This window comes from Cherax quadricarinatus, chromosome 22, assembly GCF_038502225.1.
Source record: "Cherax quadricarinatus isolate ZL_2023a chromosome 22, ASM3850222v1, whole genome shotgun sequence".
NCBI classification, from domain to species: Eukaryota; Metazoa; Arthropoda; class Malacostraca; order Decapoda; family Parastacidae; genus Cherax; species Cherax quadricarinatus.
Window position 1 is genome coordinate 32,025,458 of NC_091313.1, and position 25,683 is coordinate 32,051,140.

General features: G+C 40.5%; 1 protein-coding gene across 5 annotated transcripts in view; it reads right to left on the reverse strand.

Annotated features, from left to right (window-relative positions):
- The window catches only part of LOC128689731 (uncharacterized), a 365,227-nt gene that overhangs the window by 279,561 nt on the left and 59,983 nt on the right, over positions 1 to 25,683 (reverse strand). For 4 of the 5 annotated variants that reach the window (XM_070087628.1, XM_070087629.1, XM_070087630.1 and 1 more), the window contains 4 exons: positions 22,809 to 22,947; positions 21,949 to 22,140; positions 11,419 to 11,617; positions 9,560 to 9,690 (listed from right to left, as the gene is read on the reverse strand). In XM_070087628.1, the coding sequence (XP_069943729.1) occupies positions 9,560 to 9,690; positions 11,419 to 11,617; positions 21,949 to 22,140; positions 22,809 to 22,947 (661 nt within the window). The remainder of the gene's footprint in view (positions 1 to 9,559; positions 9,691 to 11,418; positions 11,618 to 21,948; positions 22,141 to 22,808; positions 22,948 to 25,683) is intronic. The other variant, XM_070087631.1, reaches the window with a different exon arrangement.

Here is a 25,683-nt window from a genome sequence, read left to right on the forward strand (position 1 = left end):
CCCAAAGTCCCAGCCTCAATAACCCAACTAGGTAGACTGTTCCACTCATCAACTACCCTATTTCCAAACCAATACTTTCCTATGTCCTTTCTAAATCTAAACTTATCTAATTTAAATCCATTACTGCGGGTTCTCTCTTGGAGAGACATCCTCAAGACCTTATTAATATCCCCTTTATTAATACCTATCTTCCACTTATACACTTTGATCAGGTCTCCCCTCATTCTTCGTCTAACAAGTGAATGTAACTTAAGAGTCTTCAATCTTTCTTCATAAGGAAGATTTCTAATGCTATATATTAATTTAGTCATCCTACGCTGAATGTTTTCTAACGAATTTATGTCCATTCTGTAATATGGAGACCAGAACTGAGCTGCATAATCTAGGTGAGGCCTTACTAATGATGTATAAAGCTGCAGTAAGACCTCTGGACTTCTGTTGCTTACACTTCTTGATATAAATCCCAGCTTGCTTACATTCAATACGCATACGTTTGTGTCTATCATAATGCTGCGTACGCTAGTTTTCTTAATGCACTCATTCTCAATATTTTTATGTTATATTTTGCATGTAAAGAGAGAATAACAAATATCAACCTGCCCACAAGTGTACTCAGCGTGCACTGTTCGTCTGGGTGAAGGCGAGCACAGTGATCAATGTGGAAGAAACAGGAGGTTTTGGTGTCATGTTCCTGAGAAGACAACCAGAATCAGGTAGCAAAAAGAGCATCCAGGGAGGGGAAACAGTGTGACTGGTGAAGCTGAGGTGAGTGATGGTGAAGCTGGGATGAGTGACGGTGAGGCACCACTCAACCACCACTACATCAATCACGTCTTAGCAGTAACCGGTTTAGAGATTTTTCTATTCTGCCATGCTGGCCTGAAGCCATCCTTTGCCTCTAGCACTTCCTTCACCGCACCTCCAACACTTCCTTCACCGCACCTCCAACACTTCCTTCACCACAACTCCAACACTTCCTTCACCACACCTCCAACACTTCCTTCACCACATGCAAACATGGGTATATATTTCAGTAGATACAAATTAAAGTTTACTTTAATCTTTATACCATTATTGATATTAAAGTACAGGTGACAGGAGAGCGATGAATACACAGAGAGAAAGACTTCAATAAATGTAAAAGGACCACAGCTCTTCAATACCCTCCCTTCATAAGGGGGATTACCAACAAACCCTTGGCTGTGTTCAGGATGAAATTAGACAAGTTCCTCAATTTAGTTTCTGATCAGCCGGACTGTTGTGCATACGTAGGGCCGAGGGCACCAACAGCCTGGTCGATCAAGCTAGGAACCAGGCCACGGGGGGCGGTGACCTCTTGAAGCGACTACATGTAACTCTCGTATAGTCGATAAGCTACATCTATCTCCGAAAGAAAGAGGAGACTTTATTCAGATTAGCAACTCCAGGGTTAGCATCCCAGGATAACCCATGAAAACTAAGCAATGTGGAAATTCTCCACTGGAGTCCTTAAGTCCATCTTAAATTTGTGCTCCAAAAGCATTGTCATTGAGCTACGAGGTACCTCAACAAGCTCAGGCTGATCTTCCAGCTCTTACTGGACAAAAAAAAAAAAATCCCTTTGCATCACTTCCTTGCTCACTCTAGTAACATTCCAGGTAAGTACATGGGAAAGAAAGGCAGAAGATTTTACAATCCATACCAAAGTTATCTACAATAAACTAAGAACATACTACAATTAAAAATACACCTGAATAAACATTAAGACAAAATAAGTGGCCCATTGAAAAGCTCGGGGAGTCCTATCGTGCTCAGGGCAATCATCAGCTTCAACACATTTTATCCTCACTTTCCTGTTGCTTATGCGAGGGTAACACCCACACTTTAAACTTGCCAGAACACCACGCCCTCTCTCCAATGATAAAGAACAGTCCGCCTGTACCTCCACCCATACACCACTTTCCATAATACAAAACTCTGTATAACCCCGTCCGCCCGTAAGTTGGAGACCAAGGTCACTTCCCTAATCGAACTCGCCCAGTACTGCAGCAGTCCAATACAAATGTTGAACTAACCGGTGACCATTTTAATCGAACCCACTCAAAGCCGCCACAGCCTAGGATCTGGAGTAGCGAGGAGAACACCCAAGTCCCCTTGATATATGAGCATCTATTAGCACACCGGGGTTATACTCAAGTTTGTTTAATAAAAAAAAACTGAACACAGGGAATTGGCTGCACGACCTATCATAATGAGCAGCAGAGCCAGCTAAAATATCAAGAAAACGAATGACTGAGATGGCATGGCAGTCACACCACCAGCTAAAGATACACGGTTACTACCTGTAACAACGTCAAGACACCTTCAAGCACTCTTATAAGACTGAATGACAAATCGTCCCAGCCGACTCTACCTTTATCACTCGTACATGAGTGGTGCAAAAAAATAAAGGGAGATTTTTTTGGTTAGTGCAAGAATGGCGGGAGAATGAACCAATCAATGATCTAGCTGGCCAAGTTTGGTGGAAGCCCTGTCCCCACACCGCACATGAGCGTTTAGTTTTAAACGAATTAAACAACGAAGGTGTATAACCAACCCATCCTCATTTTGCACCATACGTTTTCTTACGCATTACTCAGCGTCAATTTCTGAACGTTTTGTACGTATGTTTTTTTTTTTTTTTAGCTCGGGTTAGGGTAGGTTACATAAACCTGTACCAAAGTATTTTTAACCAATAAGAAGCAAAAAATGGGCATAAAACACCTGGCAGCGTAGTGTCTGGGTAAAACCAGAAAACGTTAAAATAAGTTTTTTTTTATATCTTGTATGTTTACCCAGCCGCAGTTACTCGCCTCCCCATTTATGTAATTTGTTAATTGAAGGATAAATAAATTTATTCAAATTTAAGTCAGCTTACGTTAAAGTAACGTACCCTAAAATAACTTAAAATTAATAAGCAGGGTGATTAGTTGCGGCATAGAATGTTCAGTAAGAGACGAGCTGAAAGGTGTTAAAAAAACGTACGATATATTATGAGGACAGGTTGCACCGGGGAACACGGTAGCAGCTGTGGGCGTCCTAAGCCACCACGGAGAATGCGAAACCTCTCACACGTGGAAAACATGTTGACTCTGCCACCCTCAACCCAGCACACTCACCCCTCACCTATATTACCTTCCAGCTAGTGCCACAACTACGTGTACTGCTCTCCACTATACTACCTTACTAGGAGTCCAACACTACCCTCTACCACATACACCATTACCCCTCCAGCACGTTCCACTACAGCTGTGATTCAACCTATAAACCTTTATTACCACAAGGCAAGCACAATGCGTTATTAGCCTCCGACAAGTTAAAACACCAAAGAACAACCAATAGCGTAGCTCTACTTCTTTCACTACAAATCGGTAATCACATGATAAAAGATTAAAAAAAAAAAAAAGCAACCGAAACAGGGAGCTTGTTATGCAGCTAGTATCCATCACTGGGACGACAGCATAAGAGCACATTTGGATATAAATTATTTACAAATTTGTCATCAAAGGCGGGTGACAGCATGAGGGAGAGGGTATGTCCCTCCTGCCGCTGCTCAGCCCTCAACCAACACCCTTTCTGTCCCTCCCAACACCAAGGGAGAAAGAAAAAAAAGAGGGCGGGCCGGGCTGTTTACACAACCCTCTCCCACAAAGGCCAAACATTGCGCTTCCCGTGTGTCCTTTGATGAAATTAAAAAGATTTATAGGAGGTAAAACACCAGGGATGTGGCGCGTGGGTAGCTGGGAGGGACGCTGCAGGTGGAAGGGGAGGAAAGTGAAAGGGGAATATTGGAGATGGACAGATGATGGAAGGGATGGGAGGTCGCTGGTGTGAAACTGGTTTACACACTGCTCAGTGTGGAGGGTGGTACAGTGGTAGCTAAGGTGGTACAGTGGTTGCAGGGTAGTACAGTGGTTGCCAGGGTGGTACAGTGGTCGCCAGGGTGGTACAGTGGTCGCCAGGGTGGTACAGTGGTAGCCAGGGTGGTACAGTGGTAGCCAGGGAGAGGGTAGTACAGTGTAGCCAGGATGGTACAGTGGTAGCCAGGGTAGAGGTTGGTACAGTGGTAGCCAGGATGGTACAGCGGTAGCCAGGATGGTACAGTGGTAGCCAGGGTGGAGGGTGGTACAGTGGTAGGTAGCATTATCACCCTGTGAAAGCTTCTACTCGTATGTATAAATACATTAATATTCAGACAGCGTCCCCAGGTATTAACTGTTACTCTGCCCTACTACACCCCTAAACTACATCCCCACACCTCACCCAATGTAGGAGTCTTGCATCCCCACACTACACTCCACTACACTCCTAAGCTACATTACTCAAGCCATGAGCACATACTACACACATTTTAACACTAAAATCTGCTGTTTGTTTTACAAGATACAGCTTCTATCATCTCTCTCCTTATTTTAAAGTCAGGTTGTAGCACTGTCACTTTGGTTGAGACGACTGGCATAATCACCGAGCTATGAGTTATCCCAGTCTGGAGGAAGAGGATGATGAGGATGACGATTGATGATGATGCAGGAGGAGCCTGAATAGTATGTGAATACCTCACATACCAATAAGATTCTTTCAAGTACAGTACTTTAAAGTAGTATGGAAAATTTATACATGTGACAATGTTTCACATGGTAAAGGGTGAAACAGTAATCCTCTCGTTGGTTGTAATTTAGAATTTAGCAAGAGAGATGAGCACATTACAAATAGGAAAAATTATATATACCTGGTGGTAACTGGAGAGGAGTACTAGCTATGTACTGTGTCAAGGTGAAAGGGCATGGAGATAAGCACTACTGAAGAAAACAACGGAGTGAAGCAAAAAGATTCAGAAAAGTGAGGTGGATGATACAGAAGAGTGAAAAGACATGAGAACAGTAGATGAAAACGGAGACAAAAATTTAAAGCAACAGAGATAGAGGTTAAGAGGATGTAGGAAAGAAAGAATGAATATGAAAAATTAATAATTGGCAGGAGGAGAAAAAATAAATGAAGCAGAGGGAAAGAATTTAGGGAGGAAAATGAATAAATGAAACGGTGAGACCTGAGTACGAAATGTAGATACTGAAGGGCATCAGAGAAAGCATGGAGAGAGAGAAGCCCAGAGAAAGATAGGAAGGATGGGGGATGAGAACGAGGGTAGAGGGAATACATTATTCAGCTTACGCCTGAAACTCTTAGCTTCTGCATAACATACTAATTCTAAAAACAATAACTTGCTATTTTCCACACACGAGTGAGCCTGTATGTGTGATGTCCCCTGTCACGGGGTCACCACCAGAACACACCTACAGCAACTTCCATTCCATTATGTTAAAATAGCAGCAGATGAAACAAAGTAAAAGTAATCTGAGTTCACCACTGAAACAAGACAATTCACCATGTACATGGATAATGACAAATGCAAACTCACAAACAGAATGTTTGTGACTTGATAAAATTCACTGAGTGAAATGTTGCCAATAAAAGATTGCATTACAATGCATTTGTGTCTATCTTTCATGTCAGTATTTTATACAATTTCCCTCCATCGTGTCAGACGCTGCAATTGATATGGATCCTTCTCGGGGGTCTTGTACATCATGTAGTAATCTAGGAACCACCAACATTAACAAAATACGTCTAGTTTTGAAGAATATGTACTGTACTTTCACATTATTACAGGGAGGCCCCATTTATACAGTTAGGTTCCGGTCTACTGCTGTAAAGTGACAATCGCTGTAAAGTGAAACAGCCTTTTTCACTTTCAAATGCATACAAAATCCTGGTAACATGTTTATGCTATCATATACAGGTCAGCCATTGCTAATTCGGCAATCAGCAATCCTATTCCATCAGTAATCCGGCACTAATTTCGGCAAGCATAATTTCAAATTTCAGGGGTCGCCACACCAACCTGCTGCTACTGTCAGGTGGCACTACTTGCTGCATAAGTCGTTCCAATTTCTTTTTCTCTATTTGTTATAACCTGCTCACTTTTAGCCTTAGCCATGGTTCCAATGAATTAAAGAAATGCTTCTCGCTGTGTAAAGCACATACACCATACACTGTCCATAAAAGATAAGGTGACTTTGAAGCCACTGTCAGTCGCCATGAGCTCAGCTCACTCAGATAAGATTAGACCGGTAAATTTGGGCCTACATACAAGAGAAAATGTGTGTGGTAAGTATGCACTATATAAAAAAAAATAATGCAGTGCACAGAGCATAATGAGAAAACACGACCGTATTTTTGGTGAAAAGCAGCGATATTGTGGTGTATTTTCACATGGTATTTATGGTTGTATTCTAGTCTTTTTGGTCTCATTTGATAGAACAGAAGATATACTACAGAAATACATGTGATTTTGATTGGTTTCACGATGGAAAGTACCTTGAAATTGAGCTCAAAGTAGCGGAAATGTTCAATTTTTGCCAATGTTCAAGAGCAAACAAATGATATCACAGTCCAATATGTGTCCAACTGGCCAGTCTAATACTCAGTCACGAATGGGTTGACATTATTTCTACAATTATTACAATAATGTAGTAGTCTGCATAACAGTAAATCTTCTATTTTTCCGTGTGAATAAAAATTCAAAATGGAAAACAAGCACAATATAAGAGGGGCCTAGAGACATGACTATTTTAAAATTGGCATCACTTGAAACTTTTGTGAAATTGGCCAAATTATAGATTTCTGACTATTTTATTGAGTAGTTGAAATAGGTACATGGGCAGTTTCTTGTACTCAATCAACAGAATAGAAGGAATACTAGAGAAATAGTTATGAGTTTGGTAGACTGGAACAACGGAATGGGCAAAAAATAAGTCTTAAAGTGGGTGAAATTGCCGATGCGTAAATATTGCCGATGGGTTCAAGTGTATTCTAACCTGACCACTCTAATCTAGCAAAAATCACTAATCTGGCACCCTACAGGTCCTAATGATGCCACATTAGTGATGGTCAACCTGTATTAAGTGAGAAATAGGCCTAAAAAATGCATATATAGTATACACATTACTTACCTTAAAATATTTTCATGCTTAGCTTATAGCGAATGGCGAATATATTTATCACAAAGTCTGAAGAAATGAAGAATGATTACAAATGAAAACCATTGCATCAGTGAAACTCCATAAAGCAAAGCACTGTAAAGCCTGTATTTAATGATTTCAACTGTTCTGTACAACTCCTACTCCATCCTGTGACATATTTATTCCCTCACATTTACATATATGTATTGTAATTTTGCAATGAAATATCACTGTCCAAAACATCCGTTGTGTGTTTCCCTAAACCCTTCAATACTGCATTTACTTTTGTGAGGAGCCCAGCTATATATTTAACATTATTTGAATTCTGCTTAACCCTGAATGTTAGAAAGAGAAAGAATTTACCAGTGATGATGTCTGATATTTTGGGTTTTGTTAGTAGCTCTGGTAATGTACAGTCTTGTAATATGACTCTTGGTGTATGTGTTTCTGTTCTCTCCAGTACTGGCTATATTGTGGCCTGTAGTTCCCGACCAGACCTCCCGGCAGACCATGTACCTATATGCACGTGTGTGCGTACATGCATGTATGGTTGTGTGTGTGAGAATGAATGAGAATGAATTAGCCCAAACACTTTATAAATATATGGAAAATGGTGAACTACAATAGACCAACATCCTCATATTAGGCAAGTCCTACTAGCATCCAACCATTACATAAAAACCACAAGAATTTTGAAGCACTGCTGTAGGTCTACTGGGCCAAGATAGGCATGTTTTACTTACACTCACCCATTACACAATAATCAAGGTGCACCATGGCAAGCTCACTGGCCCATGCTAGACAGGCCACAATCACATTCAATACACATTTGCTATTATAGATTGGTAAAAAGTAACATTTATTATTTATGTTATGTTTATCAGCACAATTATTCATTACCAGTGTATGTCAGTGGTTGACGGACCAGGAAGGATTGGGGGGTAAGGCCACTGGTCGTGGCAGGGAGGAGGATGGGGAATGAGCAGGTAAAACCCTCTTTCTCTCCTTACCAATGGCTCAACTTAATGTACTTGCATGCAATTCACCTCTCTCTCTCTACACAATCAACACTCCTTCCCCATACCATAATACACTGAACAATTATGATGTTTATATTATACTATGCATCTATGATTTGCATTTCATAGTACAGTACTTGAAAGAAATAAAATATCAGTTAGTTGTGAGGATGAGAACAGTGGCCAATCTGGCCACTGCAGTCATCACCTGTTGTTCTTGTAAACAAACTGAGGAAAGTGGGTGACACAAATAAAACTACTGAATATTATCAAATTTATTTGTATATTTAAGGTGCAATATGGTTACTGATATTGGCAGTTTGGAGGGATATGTTGTGTATCTTTATACGTATATGCTTCTAAACTGTTGTATTCTGAGCACCTCTGCAAAAACAGTGATAATGTGTGAGTGTGGTGAAAGTGTTGAATGATGATGAAAGTATTTTCTTTTTGGGGATTTTCTTTCTTTTTTGGGTCACCCTGCCTCGGTGGGAGACGGCCGACTTATTGAAAAAAAAAAAATGGTTACTGAGTGTTGCCTTCAAAATATGAGCATGCCTTCAACATAAGAGGATTTCAGCCTCTCAAAACAGGTCATCTGTATTAATACAAGTGAATAGTTGTGTCATACCAAAACAATGGATTACAGATCACACAAGTCTATAGATGATTCTTAAAATCAAGCCACTGGTGAATTCCACAGACAAACATGCAATGCTGAATCTGGAAATTAGGATGACTGGACACATTCAATGTTTAGGACTTTACTGCTTAGCCATAAGGAATCTTTAGTCAGCTCAATCTACAGGATATAGAGCTTCAATTTGGGTCTTTAATAAGAAATTCTCTGCACCTGCATCCTGACTGTGAAAATTATGCCCAGTGGCTCCTTAAAGCATCAAATCTAACAGAATGTGAATCTTGCAGCTGTACTAACTACTTTGTGTTCCCTGCCTTCCAATAACAGCTGCATCCACTGTTGGTACATTCCTAATGGTTCATCAGTCCATATATAGAATGGAACATTTTAAAGAATGAAAAAACTACTTTCTGTAATGTTCAATGAGCACAATGAAAAAAGTACTTTTTGTAATGTTCAGTGAACCACAGACTGCCACCTCTTCAAGTCAACTGTCAGGATATGGGTTGCTGAAATGGGAAATCCTTGGATCTGTACAAAGTTAAAAGTGGTAGCAAGATCTTTAAACTGGTTATTTAAGAGGCAAAAATGTTAGGTTGTCTTCTGTGGGATTCGTCAAACACTACACAGTAAGCAGTTCTTTACCACAATACACAGTTCATTTTTATTGATATTTAAATTACACAATTACATGTACTTAGGTATGAGTGATGCTGAAAGTGTTGAATGAAAGTTTTTCTTTCTTTTTGGATTTTTTCTTTCTTTTTGGGCCACCCTGCCTCTGTGGGAAACAGCCAATGTATTAAATAAAAAAATTACTTAGGTAATAAAAGCTTTTTGCAAAATCTAAACTGGGTACTCACCTGATTATCCTTGTAGCGGTCTTGAAGAGTAAGGAGGGAACATCCATGAGGAAGACGACAGGTTAAAGGCTGGATCTGATCTTCCATATCACTCAACCATCGTCGCAGGATGCCTTCCTCGTGAGCCAGGTCTGAGAGAGATCATTTATTGCAAAATTAAAGTACATGGCAGAATAAACTAATACTGAATTACTGCAAAACACTAATGTAAATAAAAATCAGAAGTGAACCAATGCCTCCTATCCCCAACAAAGGCAGTGTGATCCAAAAAAAAGATAGCATATTTACCATCATTCATTCAGTCAGTCTGGCCAAATGTGTGCTGACATCATAATTCAAATAGACCCTTTGACTGCAAAGTTGCCACCCCTCCTTCAGAGTGCAGACACTGCCCTTCTTAAATCCAGAATTCAGATTTAGCTAATTGGTTTTCCTGAATCCCTTCATAATTGTTGCCCTGCTCACACTCCAACAGCACATCCATTTAAAACTACCTGTCTCTAGTCACTGCTATCTTACATACTCACACATGCCTGTTGGATGTTCAAGCCCCTAAAACTCAAGGCCTCTTTTACCCTCTCCTTCCAACTTTTCCTGGAAAGATCCTTACCCCTCCAACCTTCCCTATGAGGAATTCTTGTGTACAGTCATGACACTGAAAAGTTACACAAAAGTAGAGTAAAAATCTAACAAGAATTTCCTTCATAGTACAGGCACTGAACTTCCCACCTCCAGGATTCAAGTCCAGCTAACCGGTTTCCCTGAAGCCCTTCATTCATGTTACCATGCACACAATCCAACAGTACAATGGTATTTCACAAATTTTATTATTGTTTTCCTTGGTGGTCTTTTCCCAGAGAAACTATACTTATGCTGCTGAATAAGGTTACTGATAGAGCAGGTATTCGCCTTCTGGGGCTTTCCGACCTTCTTGGCAGCCTTCTTAATGCAGCTTGCTGAGTAACAAGAACTTGCTCTGTGCATGTATGCTGCAACAACAACGAACAGCATGAACCAAGATTCCTTATTTATGTGCCAGTACTAAAAGGAAGGCATCTACAGAGGCAAAGCCAAGACTAAGACTTGTATCAGGAATGCTGTGCATAAGGGATGCTTCAATAAAGCAGCCTACACAGCAGTCATGAACTATATACGTATATTCTGTGTATAGAACTACAGTACACATTCAAAAGGAAGAGCAATTAAAGGTAATTTATAAATTAAAACCCCTCAAGGAAGGTTCCTTGATGTTGGTGAGGGGCTCTTGATTTAGGGAATTGGATCTGTGCTCCAGTTCCCCGAATTAAGCCTGAATGCCTTCCACATCCCCCCCTCCCAAGTGCTGTATAATCCTCCGGGTTTAGCGCTTCCCCCTTGATTATAATAATAATAATAATGTAAATTAAAAATTATACAAAAGTAAAAATAACTAAAAATACAATTGCTAGTCCTCCTGCAATTACAGCAATATAATTTATAATTACCTTATACAGATGCTCCTTGCTTTACAACAGTTGGACTTACAATATTTTGACTTGACAATGGTAAAATAAAACTGTAAAACATTTTTTTTTTGTACTATACAGTACTTTACATTTATTGATAGCATAAATTTGTATTCATTTATTTACTTTTCAATACTGGTATTTAGTTAACTACAGTAATTATTTGTTTATTTACTTATTGACAGTAGTTACTTATTCATCATATATTCATATACACCTTAGGATATTTTTAACTTATGATGGATTCATCAGAACCTAACCCCATCGTAAGTCAAGGAGCACTTGTACAGCCTGAATATCTATAAGCATTTCAGAAGTAATGAAGTACTCTCACAAAAGGCAACAAAGACATACCTAATTCAACCTCAACTTCCTGATTACGACCCTTAGCAGGAGTGAAGGAACTCTCCAATTGGTCCCATTTGTTGTTCAGATAGTTTACTCTCCAGCTAATTTCTTCTGCTGAACCAGGATATCTCTGGGCTACACGTTCTCCTTGTTCAACGAATAATTTCCGACGATAAGTACGACGGCGTAACTCCTCCTGCTGGGCCTAGAAAAATCATAAAATAGACTTGAAAACATAATATCATAATGTGGTAGGTAAGTTTGGGGTTCCAGGTGTAAATGATAATGGGAGCCCCTTGATTGAACTTTGTATAGAAAGGGGTTTAGTTTTAGGTAATACATATTTTAAGAAAAAGAGGATAAATAAGTATACAAGATATGATGTAGGGCGAAATGACAGTACAGTGGACCCTCAACCAGTGATATTAATCCGTTCCTGAGAGCTCATCGTTAGTCAAAATTATCGTTAGTCAAGTTAATTTTCCCCATAAGAAATAATGGAAATCAAATTAATCCGTGCAAGACACCCAAAAGTATTGAAAAAAAAAATTTTACCACATGAAATATTAATTTTAATACACACAAACTGAAGATTACATGCACAGTTACATGACACTTACCTTTATTGAAGATCTGGTGATGATTGATGGGATGGGAGGAGGGGAGAGCGTTGATTTTCTTAGTGTTTATAAGGGGAATCCCCTTCCATTAGCACTTGAGGCAGCAAGTCTTTTTCTGGGGTTACTTCCCTTGTTCTTTTAATGCCACTAGGACCAGCTTCAGAGTCACTGGACTTCTGTTGCACAACATATCTGTCCATAGAGGCCTGTACCTCTCGTTCCTTTATCCTAACGTATTTCACAACATTGTCAGTGTAGTAGTCACCAGCACGGCTTGCAATAGCTGTGTGAGGGTGATTTTCATCAAAAAAAGGTTTGCACTTTAAGCCACATTGCACAAATTTCCTTAATCTTTGAAGTAGGCAACTTCGTCAATTTCTCTCTCCCCTCCTCCGGAGCAGTTTCCTCAGGTGTGGCCTCTTACTGTTGAAGATGATCTAGCAGCTCATCAGTGGTTTGTTCTTCATTGTTCTCCTCCACCAACTCTTCCACATCCTCCCCACTAACCTCACCAATATGAGCACTAATTCCAGGCATTTTTTCCTGTTCACCTGGGTGTTAGTCAACTGTTGTGGGTCGCATCCTGGGGGGCAAGATTAAGGACCCCCAATGGAAATAAGTTAGACAGTCCTCGATGATGCACTGACTTTCTTGGGTTATCTTGGGTGGCTAACCCTCCGGGGTTAATCGTTTCTCGGTAATTGTTTCACGTTAAGCCACACCAACAACACTCTCTCCACATCTTCGAGTAATACAACTGATGGTGGTGCAGCAACAACAACAGCTGACTGTGGTGCAGCAGCAGCTGCACCTTTGGCAAGAACAGCTTCCTTAATTGCCGTTTTCTTACCCACAATAGTAGCGATGGTTGATTGGGGTTTATTATACAACCTGACCAGCTCAGAGACACGCACTCCACTTTCATACTTAGCAATGATCTCTTTCTTCATCTCCAGAGTAATTCTCACCCTTTTTGCTGTAGGGTTGGCACTAGAAGCTTTCTTGGGGCCCATGGTGACTTATTTTGCAGGTGCAATCACTACAAAGGCTGTGATAATATGAAATGTTCCAGTTGTTGTATGTTTGGAAGCGACCGCGGTGGCTGGCTGGCTTGTAAACACTGGCACCGAAGGGACAAGTGAGTCGCACTCAGGCCAAAGTGGACGCGTATGGTACGGAACGAATAGCGCTGGACGGGTTTTTAAGCGCTAGTTGAGGCAAAATTTTTGCGTTAAAATGTATCGCTAGTCAGATTTATCATTAATCGATGCCATCGCTGGTTAAGGGTCCACTGTAGTTTGTTGGATTATGTATTGGTAGATAAAAGACTGTTGAGTAGACTTCAGGATGTACATGTTTATGGAGGGGCCACAGATATATCAGATCACTTTCTAGTTGTAGCTACACTGAGAGTAAAAGATAGATGGGATACAAGGAGAATAGAAGCATCAGGGAAGCGAGAGGTGAAGGTTTATAAACTAAAAGAGGAGGCAGTTAGGGTAAGATATAAACAGCTATTGGAGGATAGATGGGCTAATGAGAGCATAGGCAATGGGGTCGAAGAGGTATGGGGTAGGTTTAAAAATGTAGTGTTAGTGTGTTCAGCAGAAGTTTGTGGTTACAGGAAAGTGGGTGCGGGAGGGAAGAGGAGCGATTGGTGGAATGATGATGTAAAGAGAGTAGTAAGGGAGAAAAAGTTAGCATATGAGAAGTTTTTACAAAGTAGAAGTGATGCAAGGAGGGAAGAGTATATGGAGAAAAAGAGAGAGGTTAAGAGAGTGGTGAAGCAATGTAAAAAGAGAGCAAATGAAAGAGTGGGTGAGATGTTATCAACAAATTTTGTTGAAAATAAGAAAAAGTTTTGGAGTGAGATTAACAAGTTAAGGAAGCCTAGAGAACAAATGGATTTGTCAGTTAAAAATAGGAGAGGAGAGTTATTAAATGGAGAGTTAGAGGTATTGGGAAGATGGAGGGAATATTTTGAGGAATTGTTAAATGTTGATGAAGATAGGGAAGCTGTGATTTCGTGTATAGGGCAAGGAGGAATACCATCTTGTAGGAGTGAGGAAGAGCCAGTTGTGAGTGTGGGGGAACTTCGTGAGGCAGTAGGTAAAATGAAAGGGGGTAAGGCAGCCGGGATTGATGGGATAAAGATAGAAATGTTAAAAGCAGGTGGGGATATAGTTTTGGAGTGGTTGGTGCAATTATTTAATAAATGTATGGAAGAGGGTAAGGTACCTAGGGATTGGCAGAGAGCATGCATAGTTCCTTTGTATAAAGGCAAAGGGGACAAAAGAGTGCAAAAATTATAGGGGGATAAGTCTGTTGAGTATACCTGGTAAAGTGTATGGTAGAGTTGCTATTGAAAGAATTAAGAGTAAGATGGAGAATAGGATAGCAGATGAACAAGGCAGCTTTAGGAAAGGTAGGGGGTGTGTGGACCAGGTGTTTACAGTGAAACACATAAGTGAACAGTATTTAGATAAGGCTAAAGAGGTCTTTGTGGCATTTATGGATTTGCAAAAAGTGTATGACAGGGTGGATAGGGAGGCAATGTGGCAGATGTTGCAGGTGTATGGTGTAGGAGGTAGGTTACTGAAAGCAGTGAAGAGTTTTTACGAGGATAGTGAGGCTCAAGTTAGAGTATGTAGAAAAGAGGGAAATTATTTCCCAGTAAAAGTAGGCCTTAGACAAGGATGTGTGATGTCACCGTGGTTGTTTAATATATTTATAGATGGGGTGGTAAGAGAAGTAAATGCGAGGGTCTTGGCAAGAGGCGTGGAGTTAAAAGATAAAGAATCACACAAAGTGGGAGTTGTCACAGTTGCTCTTTGCTGATGACACTGTGCTCTTGGGAGATTCTGAAGAGAAGTTGCAGAGATTGGTGGATGAATTTGGTAGGGTGTGCAAAAGAAGAAAATTAAAAGTGAATACAGGAAAGAGTAAGGTTATGAGGATAACAAAAAGATTAGGTGATGAAAGATTGGATATCAGATTGGAGGGAGAGAGTATGGAGGAGGTGAATGTATTCAGATATTTGGGAGTGGACGTGTCAGCGGATGGGTCTATGAAAGATGAGGTGAATCATAGAATTGATGAGGGGAAAAGGGTGAGTGGTGCACTTAGGAGTCTGTGGAGACAAAGAACTTTGTCCTTGGAGGCAAAGAGGGGAATGTATGAGAGTATAGTTTTACCAACGCTCTTATATGGGTGTGAAGCATGGGTGATGAATGTTGCAGCGAGGAGAAGGCTGGAGGAAGTGGAGATGTCATGTCTGAGGGCAATGTGTGGTGTGAATATAATGCAGAGAATTCGTAGTTTGGAAGTTAGGAGGAGGTGCGGGATTACCAAAACTGTTGTCCAGAGGGCTGAGGAAGGGTTGTTGAGGTGGTTCGGACATGTAGAGAGAATGGAGCGAAACAGAGTGACTTCAAGAGTGTATCAGTCTGTAGTGGAAGGAAGGTGGGGTAGGGGTCGGCCTAGGAAAGGTTGGAGGGAGGGGGTAAAGGAGGTTTTGTGTGTGAAGGGCTTGGACTTCCAGCAGGCATGCGTGAGCGTGTTTGATAGGAGTGAATGGAGACAAATGGTTTTTAATACTTGACGTGCTGTTGGAGTGTGAGCAAAGTAACATTTATGAAGGGATTCAGGGAAACCGCCAGGCCGGACTTGAGTCCTGGAGATGGGAAGTACAGTGCCTGCACTCTGAAGGAGGGGTGTTAATGTTGCAGTTTAAAAACTGTAGTGTAAAGCACCCTTCTGGCAAGACAGTGATGGAGTGAATGATGGTGAAAGTTTCTCTTTTTTGGGCCACCCTGCCTTGGTGGGAATCGGCCAGTGTGATAATAAAAAAAAAATAATAAAAAATAAGTGTCTCTTGTACAATACCTTAATAAAAAAGCAGTAACAAACACGGCAAAGCCTCAATTTAATGAAATTCAGATTTAATGGACAAAATTCATGTCCAGACAACAAACAGAAACAACGAACACAGTTCCTTAAAAAAAACGGGTCATCACTTGGAGAAGACCCCTGCTGGAAGTACACTCATGGTGAATATTCAATGAACAAAGTCCCTTAAATTGAGAACTGTCCATAATTATTACAGTCTGCTGGATAAATTGATTTCAGATTTAATGGCCAAAATCCATTAAATCCAGAATTCTCTACTATTGTTACAAGCTTCGAAAAAGAATCTCATTTTGGATTTAATGGAAATCAACTTTAACGTACATCCCTTCCTTTGTTAGTCAGCTAAATCAAGGTCTCAGTTTAAGTGCAAATAATACTGCTTATTCCACAATTTTCAAAGGAAAAAAATCTGAACCTGGTTATAAACTGTCAAGTTACATACAATATTAGATAATTATCAGATATGATTATAATCTTTCATTACTAATGCATTCTAAATGTACAGAAATGCTAAAGAATTACTGCATATCCTCTAAATGCCAATGTATGCAATCGGTTCAAGTACACAAGAGAGTAGTATAGTTTCACTATTTGCTTCTTCATCAATGCTTCACTCTCTACTGATGTCAAAGGAAAACCTGTAGAAAGTTTTTTATCTTTAAAACCTAAATAAATGACTTATCATTAGCATGCAAACTGTACAGGAGGTACCAGCTTAAATACTGTACCACAAGACATCACACCTCCTCAATGATAATGACAAGCGTTATAAACACTTGTCAGTGCTAAAGGGTATCACACCTGTAGACAGGATTGGAAGAGAATCTGTATTTTGACTAACTGCTGATAAGCATTCTAGATGGGAATCAATATATAGTTTCTTTTCCATTGATATTTTCTTGTCTACACATCCACATTTACAAAACCACAAGATATGTACAGCCACATTTACAAACACCCTGATATGCACACATCTACACTTAGTTGGACATATGTTAAACCTATCATGGAATATGGAAAACTAGCATGGCACCCTCATCCGATCAAAAAAAGGTCCAGAGGTTTCCAGCAAGAGGTCATGGAAATGAGGGATCGAGTTATGAAGAGAGACTAAAGAAGCTGAACTTAACAGCTTTAGAAGGATTGGAAGACATGATTACAACAAATAAGAAACTGTGTATTGCTTTGACAAAGCAATACACAGTTTCAAGAGAAGGTATGATAAAAGTCCTTGAAGCCAGGAACAAATAGTGCCAGTGACTAGTTTAAGAGACAGGGCTAGGAGATGAGACTTTTCCCCTTCAAACACAACTCAGCACGTTTACACTTACATACAATCTTTGATATACAAAAAGATACACAGCCAAAATACATGTACACAGATTTAAACTTACAAATGGGCACTTAGGAGTTAATTAAAATTTTTACAAATGCCAAGCAGCAATACGAATATTTTTGAAACAGATCCATCATTTGTACTGTTGTTTTCTATGAAATAACAAATTTGTAAGATGTAAACAGCATGCTAAAAATATCTTGCCTAGACAGGACCCACAGCAATGGCTTTAAGTTGGAAAAATTCAGATTCAGGAAGGATATAGGAAAGCACTGGTTTGGTAAGAGTTGTGGATGAGTGGAACAAACTCCCAAGTACCGTCATAGAAGCTAAGACGTTGTGTAGTTTTAAAAATAGGTTAGATGCCGTGCTCCTTCCTTAAGTGAATGTGACCTGACCTGAGTAGGTTAGGGCGTTGGCTTAAGCTGGTAGGAGAATTGGACCTGCCTCACATGGGCCAGTAGGCCTGCTGCAGTGTTCCTTCTTATGTTCTTATGTAAAAGTAATTTACAGTACAGCTTTTTCAAAGCTTCATTCATAAACAAGAAACATATAAAATGTAAATGGTGTGTGTTGATTAATACAGTAATTGATTTCAAATGGTGTGAGGTACCTATAAGGTTAAAGAACTAATGACACTCAGTTCACTTGCATTTTACTAGTATCTTGTTCCAAGAGTCCTGAGTCATGTGACTAAAGTCGGCTGAATTACAATGGATGTCACCCAGTGTGAACCAGTGTTAAAAAGCCATATATCATTACATGGTAAACAATCTCTTCCTATACTGTATCAGGAAAGATATGAAAGCCTATAAAAGTTGTGATATAAACCAGGACTTATTTTGGAGGGGGCCTAGTAAGAGATCTGGACAACAATGGCAAGTACCTGGGGCTGGTAGAAAACACTGGTATAACAAAAGCAGACCTTTATTAAATATGACAGTTCATGTACAAGAGGCTTATAAACCCTCTTCATAAATTACTATTCTTCTTTCAACAAACCGGGCCATATCCCACCAAAGCAGGGTTGCCCAAAAAGAAAAACAAGTGTCTTTTAACTTTAGTAATGTATACAGGAGGGGTTAATCCCGGCATTTTAGTCGCCTCTTACGACACGCATGGCTTACTGAGGAAGAATTCTGTTTCACTTCTCCACGGGGATGGGAGGAAATAAACAAGAACAAAAACTAGTAAGAAAATAAAAGAAAACCCAGAGGGGTGTGTATATATATGCTTGTACATGCATGTGTAGCATAACCTAAGTGTAAATAGAAGTAGCAAGACGTACCTGAAATCTTGCATGTTTATGAGACAGAAAAAAGACACCAGCAATCCTACTATCATGTAAAACAAATACAGGCTTCCGTTTTACACTCACTTGGCAGTACAGTAGTACCTCCCTGGGCAGCTGCTCTCTACCAACCTACTACCTACTTATGTATTTAAGTAAGCACATAAATTGTCAGAAACACAGAAGTCCCTCAAACTTTAAATTATCAGACACAGAAATCTCTCAAGCTGTACTCTTTGGAGTATATACAAGAAAGATATATCACAATTTACATCTTTAAAATTCTTGATTGAATGATCATGAATCTACACATTGAAATCACTCTCTACGGAAACAAGAGGCTCAGCAGATGGTGGAAAATACGCAGTGAAAAGCAGGAGTACAATGAGGACATTAAGAGATAAATTAATACACAAGATATAAGCTGACAAGTTCCTTTAGTCATTTCTTGATCAGCTGGGCTATGGTGCCTTGCTGGGTTAGGTTAGGTTAGGTAAGGTTCGTCAGGAAACAGGACAAATGTTTCCTGACGCGGGTCTTAGTCAGATGATGACCTGCCTTTGGAGCTTTTGGTCATCTGACCGAGGCCTTCCGCTGGCTTACCGGTCCACCCCTTTAAAAATTATGGTCATTTGCTGGGTTGGGTGTGACTAGCACTAACAGTCTGGTTGATGAAACTTCAACTTGGAGCCCTGGTCTGAGACCTGGCTGCAGAGGTAGTGACCCCCAGAATCTTCTTGAGAATACTCTGATACATTTATTTATTTTGTCACCAGAAAAGCTTTTCTTTCTTTTCACACAAACTTCAATGCACCATGTACTTTTTTCCTCCCTCACTTTTATACTTGTGTGGCTCTTAAGATTTCTGTGCAATGTACAATATCTTTTACATGACAAGACTGGTTTTGGGCTTAAAATTGGCTATTACTTCAATTATGCTTTATCCAGCAAATATTGTTTTTTCAAGCAAACTGTAAATATACTCACAAACAACCCACACTTAGAAAAGGAACTTTTTGACATTTCAGTCCATCCTGGACTACTGTAAAGTTTCAATTTGACAATGGTTCAGAAAGAACCTCAACATTGTCAAAAGTTTCTTCTCCTAAGTGTGGGTTATTTATGAATTGCTCCAGTCACAGTACTGTGACTTTCTTATTCTTGTAAATATATTTGTACGAGGTGCCTTTATTTAGTATAGATGGGTACACTGAGTTTGTTTTACTAAATCCCTAGATTAGTGAATAGAAACAAGATTTTCAGGTCATAATCATGAGATGTTTTGTCTACAACAGGCCCCGATCTGGAAGCAGAAGCAAGCATGTCTCACAGTTGTCAATGAAGTCTGACATTCAATATGGATGAGTCTGTAACCTGTGATGTGAAAGGCACAACCCCAATATAAGCTCTGTTCTCTTAATGTTAGCTGCTCTACATCAGATTTCTATGGTCAGACAATTATAATTCAATGCTTATATTTAAAAGTTAAACAGCATGCCTCAAGTTTACCCATGCTGTCCACAATTTGAGCTTCAAGCACTGATTACAAACACTAGTTAAGTAAAACGACAAGTGCAACTAATGTGACTTTTACGGCCAAGTTTCTCTCTCCAGGAGTTTTGTCAAGCCAGCTTGACAAAGCTCCTGGAGAGTGAAACGTTGCCACAATAAAATGTTACATTAGTTGCACTCGTGTCCTTTTACTTAACATTGTCAGTAATTCTACCAATATTAATACAAACACTAGTACTACCTCGCCTCAGATTACCCGAGGTCTCCCATCAAAAGCAAAACAGGTAAAGTCAGTGGTACCCTCCCATTCTTAAAGAGTTCTCAGAACAAAACCTAATGGATCTGTTATTCTCAACTGTACCTGTAGTGACAGTAAATTATTCCCAAGAGATGGCATGCAAAATTTAAATATCTACAATACTATTTACTGCACAATTTAATGGCATTTATAAAACAAAAATGAAACGCCACAAAATGAGAGCGTATAGATATTAGAGTTAACCCTTTGACTGTTTTGGTCGTATATATGTCTTACGAGCCAGTGTTTCGGACACATTAATACGCATAAATTCTAGCGGCTTCAAATCAAGCAGGAGAAAGCTGGTAGGCTCACATGTGAGAGAATGGGTCTGTGTGGTCAGTATGCACCACAAAAAAAATCCTGCAGCACACAGTACATAACAAAACTGACAGTCATTTTGGATTAAAACACCGACTTTGAGGTGTATTTTCGTATAGTATTTATCATTGTATTCTCGTTTTCATGGTCTCACGTGATGAAATGGAAAACATATTACAGAAATAGAGATGATTTTGATTAGTTTCACGATGAAAACAACCGTGAAATTGAGCTCAAAGTAGCAGAAATGTTCGATTTTTACCAAAGTTCAGGAGTAAGCAAATCACACCACACATCCAATACACGTCAACTGTGGAGTCTAATATTCTTTCACTAGTGCACTGATATTATTTATACCATTTTTTACAATAATGCAGTAGTCTGCATAACAGTAAATTTTGTATTTTTTCGTATGAATAAAAAAAATCAAAATAGAAAGCAACAATAATATAAGAGGGGCCTAGAGACGTGACTAATGAACAGAGGATATGTTATTTTAGTGCCAAGAATGTCTACATTGTTTATTCTGGACCCTATTTTGAAATCGGCATCTTTTTTAATTTGCGTGAAATTATCCAAATTGCCAATTTCTGACCACTTTATTGGGTAGTTCAAATCGGTAAATGGGCAGTTTCTTGTACTCAACTGATAGAAAAAATGAAGTTCTAAAGAAATAGCTATGAGTTTGGTGAACTGGAACAACGGAATTGGCCAAAAACAGGGCTCAAAGTCGGCGGAATCGCCGATGCGTATATGTCGCCGAGACCACTAACTTTGTGGGAGTGTAATTCTGTGAGTTTTCAACCAAATTTTGTACTTTTGGTGTCATTACCATCAGGAAAAGATTCTCTGTCATTTCATAAGAAAAAAATGTTTTTTTTTTCCAAAAATTTTGCAACATAGAATGACAGTTTCAGAAAGGGGCTTGCAACAGTCAAAGGGTTAACTGCAACTCCTGGTGAAAGGAATATATCCTAAAATTTCCCTAACATTACATATTTGCCTACTGTAAGTAATTGATAAGCAGGTTGCAACAAGTTAATATAGCTTAAATATTACATTTAGCATTCTACCATTCTCAACACAAAAGCCATATAAAGCCATTTAGCTATGCCCATACAACAAAAATGCTACTACATGCACAAAACAACAAAACAAATGTATACAGACGTTAATATAAGAAGCTTTTTCCACGATGTTTCTGATACATTACTGCTTAGTATTAGAGAGCCAGCTATAAAATCCTCACCATCCTTGCTGCTTTGTCTGGTGGGTTTGAATGTGAATACAACTTGAGTTGAACTTGTATAAGCCATTCATACAGCTCATTATATTGATCAAGAAATTCTGAAAAACTCCAAACGTAAGGTGGTGACACATCTCCACTGTCCCAGCACAATTCGAACTCTCCTGATGATGGAGCTTCATTTGTTTCACCAACCTAAGGAATGAATTAACACAAAAAAATTAATGGGAGAACTATGAAAGGTTTACATTTCATATTTATAGTTTTAGGTGTTTTATAATGCTGAACAAAAATATATTGTAATTATTATTTGAGTAGAGTATTAAAATGTAACACTCAATTAAGTGAAACTGATGCCTAGTAAGTCCCCTGGATGCCAACTCAATATTTAAAGCTACCAGGCTGTTGGAGGCAGCGGAGATGTCCTATTCAGGGCGATGTGTGGTGTAAATATTATGCAGAGAATTCGAAGTGTGGAAATTTGGAGGTGTGGTCATTTAGAGAGAATGGATCAAAGTAGAATGACATGGAGAGCATATAAATCTGTAGGGGAAGGAAGGTGTGGTAGGGGCTGTCCTCGAAACGTTGGAGGGAGTAAAGGAGGTTTTGTGGGCATGGGGCTTGGACTTCCAGCAAGCGTGCATGAGCGTGTTAGATAGGAGTGAATGGAGACGAATGGTTTTTGGGACCTGACAAGCTGTTGGGGTAATATTTAGTGAGGGTAATATTTAGTGAAGGGATTCACGAAAACTGGTTATTTTTATATTTCATGAGCATGTAGTCTCCTGGATAATAGGAGTCAATTCAATTATCATTTTTCTCATTATTACACCAGTCATTATCAGAGAAGCTGTTTGTTTTACCTGGCATGAGTCCGGGATGAGGTTGCTACCCATGATATAATCATAGGGTTCCTGGATAGAGGCCCAGAAGTCCCTGTTGCCCTCTTCCTTGTCTGCAGGGCCCCATGATCTTCGGGCTTCCTCACGATCATTGCTCCGTCTGCAAGTATATTAATATATTGCAACTGTTCAAGCAAAACTACTGCACTGATGTTCATAACCAGTACCTGTACATTAAAGGAAATAGAATGAATACACAGATTACACAGTGCATACAGCATATGTACTTTACTTACGTACTATATAGTACAGTAATCTGTTAGTGTAGGGGTTGTGGATATCTTTCACTGCTAATTTAGATAAGGCTTAAGCTATTTTAAACTACACATCACACTGAAAATATGCCATGAATAAACTTGGAATATATAAATGAACATGACTATACGAATGCCATGGTAGCAGTGACGATACCAGCTGCCATGACCGTCGCCATCCATCATACAGTACCTGGTAAATAAGAATTAATTATAAGTTGATTCAAGGAGAGGAAGTGTAACTCCAAAGTCCTTTAAGTATGAGCCCTTCTGTGGCATCAAAGCATACATACACTCTGATAGGAAACAGAAGTACAGAAACAACAATGTTAGACAGTCACCATGAACAAGTCAAATATTTGATTCAGGCGAAGCATTAACAGTAGTTGTCAAAGGTCTGAGTGCTAAGGAGCAGGTAGGAGCAGCAGTCAGTAGTGCTTGATAAAGTGAAACAGCAGCTGGACCAGCATGAGGAACATGTGGATTAAGAAACATTTTTATGAGAATGGCCAACACGTGGTTGAGCAAACACAGCAATTGGATTAATATGGAAGGTGAAGTAAAGCAGATGTTGCAGGAGTATATAAGAGCTGTATCTCGACCCCTGCAACCACACACTGGTGTGTATACTAGGCCAGGAAGACACCTGATCCTAGTGTGCCTTCATTCTTGCCTGGGGTAACCAATCATGCCTAACGAACCTCACTGCAACTCTTAAAAAAAAGCTGCCTGAGAAGGCAGACAGCTGTCAGAAAATAAGATGTGTGCAAGCTACGTGTCTGAAGGAAATGAAAAAATTTCCCCTGAGCTGAAAAATTCAAATACAGTATTGGAATAATATACGCTTCAAATCACTGCTTCAAAATTGAAGGAAAAAAAAAAAAATATTAACAAAATTCTGCAAATAAATGAGCTACATATGAAAACAGAAGAATAATATCACCCCGACATTGTACATCATACGTATCAGCATCAGCAAGACCCCTGCCGAACATCACATATGCCCTCCATCTCATTCCTCCATTAGCTTGAACACTCTTCTCTCCTCCCATCAATACACACCGCTCACCAATTTCAAATTTTTATCAACACCTGCAGTCCTGCTATTGGTCACACTTTCACGGATCTCATGATGAAGGGTCCCTGGATGACAGGGTCAATGGATAAGAGTCCCTGGATGACAGGGTTTCTGGATAAGAGAGTCCCTGAATGACAGGGTCTCTGGATGAGAGTCCCTGGATGACAGGGTCTCTGGATGAGAGTCCCTGGATGACAGGGTCTCTGGATGAGAAAGTCCCTGGATGAGAGAATCCCTGGATGAGTGTGTCCCTGGATGACAGGGTCTCTGGATGACTCCCTGGATGACAGGGTCTCTGGATGAGAGTCCCTGGATGACAGGGTCTCTAGATGAGTCCCTGGATGACAGGGTCTCTGGATGAGTCCCTGGATGACAGGGCCTCTGGATGAGAGTCCCTGGATGACAGGGTCTCTGGATGAGAGTCCCTGGATGACAGGGTCTCTGGATGAGAGTCCCTGGATGACAGGGTCTCTGGATGAGTCCCTGGATGACAGGGTCTCTGGATGAGTCCCTGGATGATAGGGTCTCTGGATGAGTCCCTGGATGACAGGGTCTCTGGATGAGAGTCCCTGGATGACAGGGTCTCTGGATGAGAGTCCCTGGATGACAGGGTCTCTGGATGAGAGTCCCTGGATGACAGGGTCTCTGGATGAGTCCCTGGATGATAGGGTCTCTGGATGAGAGTCCCTGGATGACAGGGTCTCTGGATGAGTCCCTGGATGACAGGGTCTCTGGATGAGAGTCCCTGGATGACAGGGTCTCTGGATGAGTCCCTGGATGACAGGGTCTCTGGATGAGTCCCTGGATGACAGGGTCTCTGGATGAGAGTCCCTGGATGACAGGGTCTCTGGATGAGAGTCCCTGGATGACAGGGTCTCTGGATGAGAGTCCCTGGATGACAGGGTCTCTGGATGAGAGAGTCCCTGGATGACAGGATCTCTGGATGAGAGTCCCTGGATGACAGGGTCTCTGGATGAGTCCCTGGATGATAGGGTCTCTGGATGAGTCCCTGGATGACAGGGTCTCTGGATGAGAGTCCCTGGATGACAGGGTCTCTGGATGAGAGTCCCTGGATGACAGGGTCTCTGGATGAGTCCCTGGATGATAGGGTCTATGGATGAGAGTCCCTGGATGACAGGGTCTCTGGATGAGTCCCTGGATGACAGGGTCTCTGGATGAGAGTCCCTGGATGACAGGGTCTCTGGATGAGTCCCTGGATGACAGGGTCTCTGGATGAGAGTCCCTGGATGACAGGGTCTCTGGATGAGAGTCCCTGGATGACAGGGTCTCTGGATGAGAGTCCCTGGATGACAGGGTCTCTGGATGAGAGTCCCTGGATGACAGGATCTCTGGATGAGAGTCCCTGGATGACAGGGTCTCTGGATGAGTCCCTGGATGACAGGGTCTCTGGATGAGAGAGTCCCTGGATGAGAAGGTCTCTGGATGAGTCCCTGGATGACAGGGTCTCTGGATGAGAGAGTCCCTGGATGACAGGGTCTCTGGA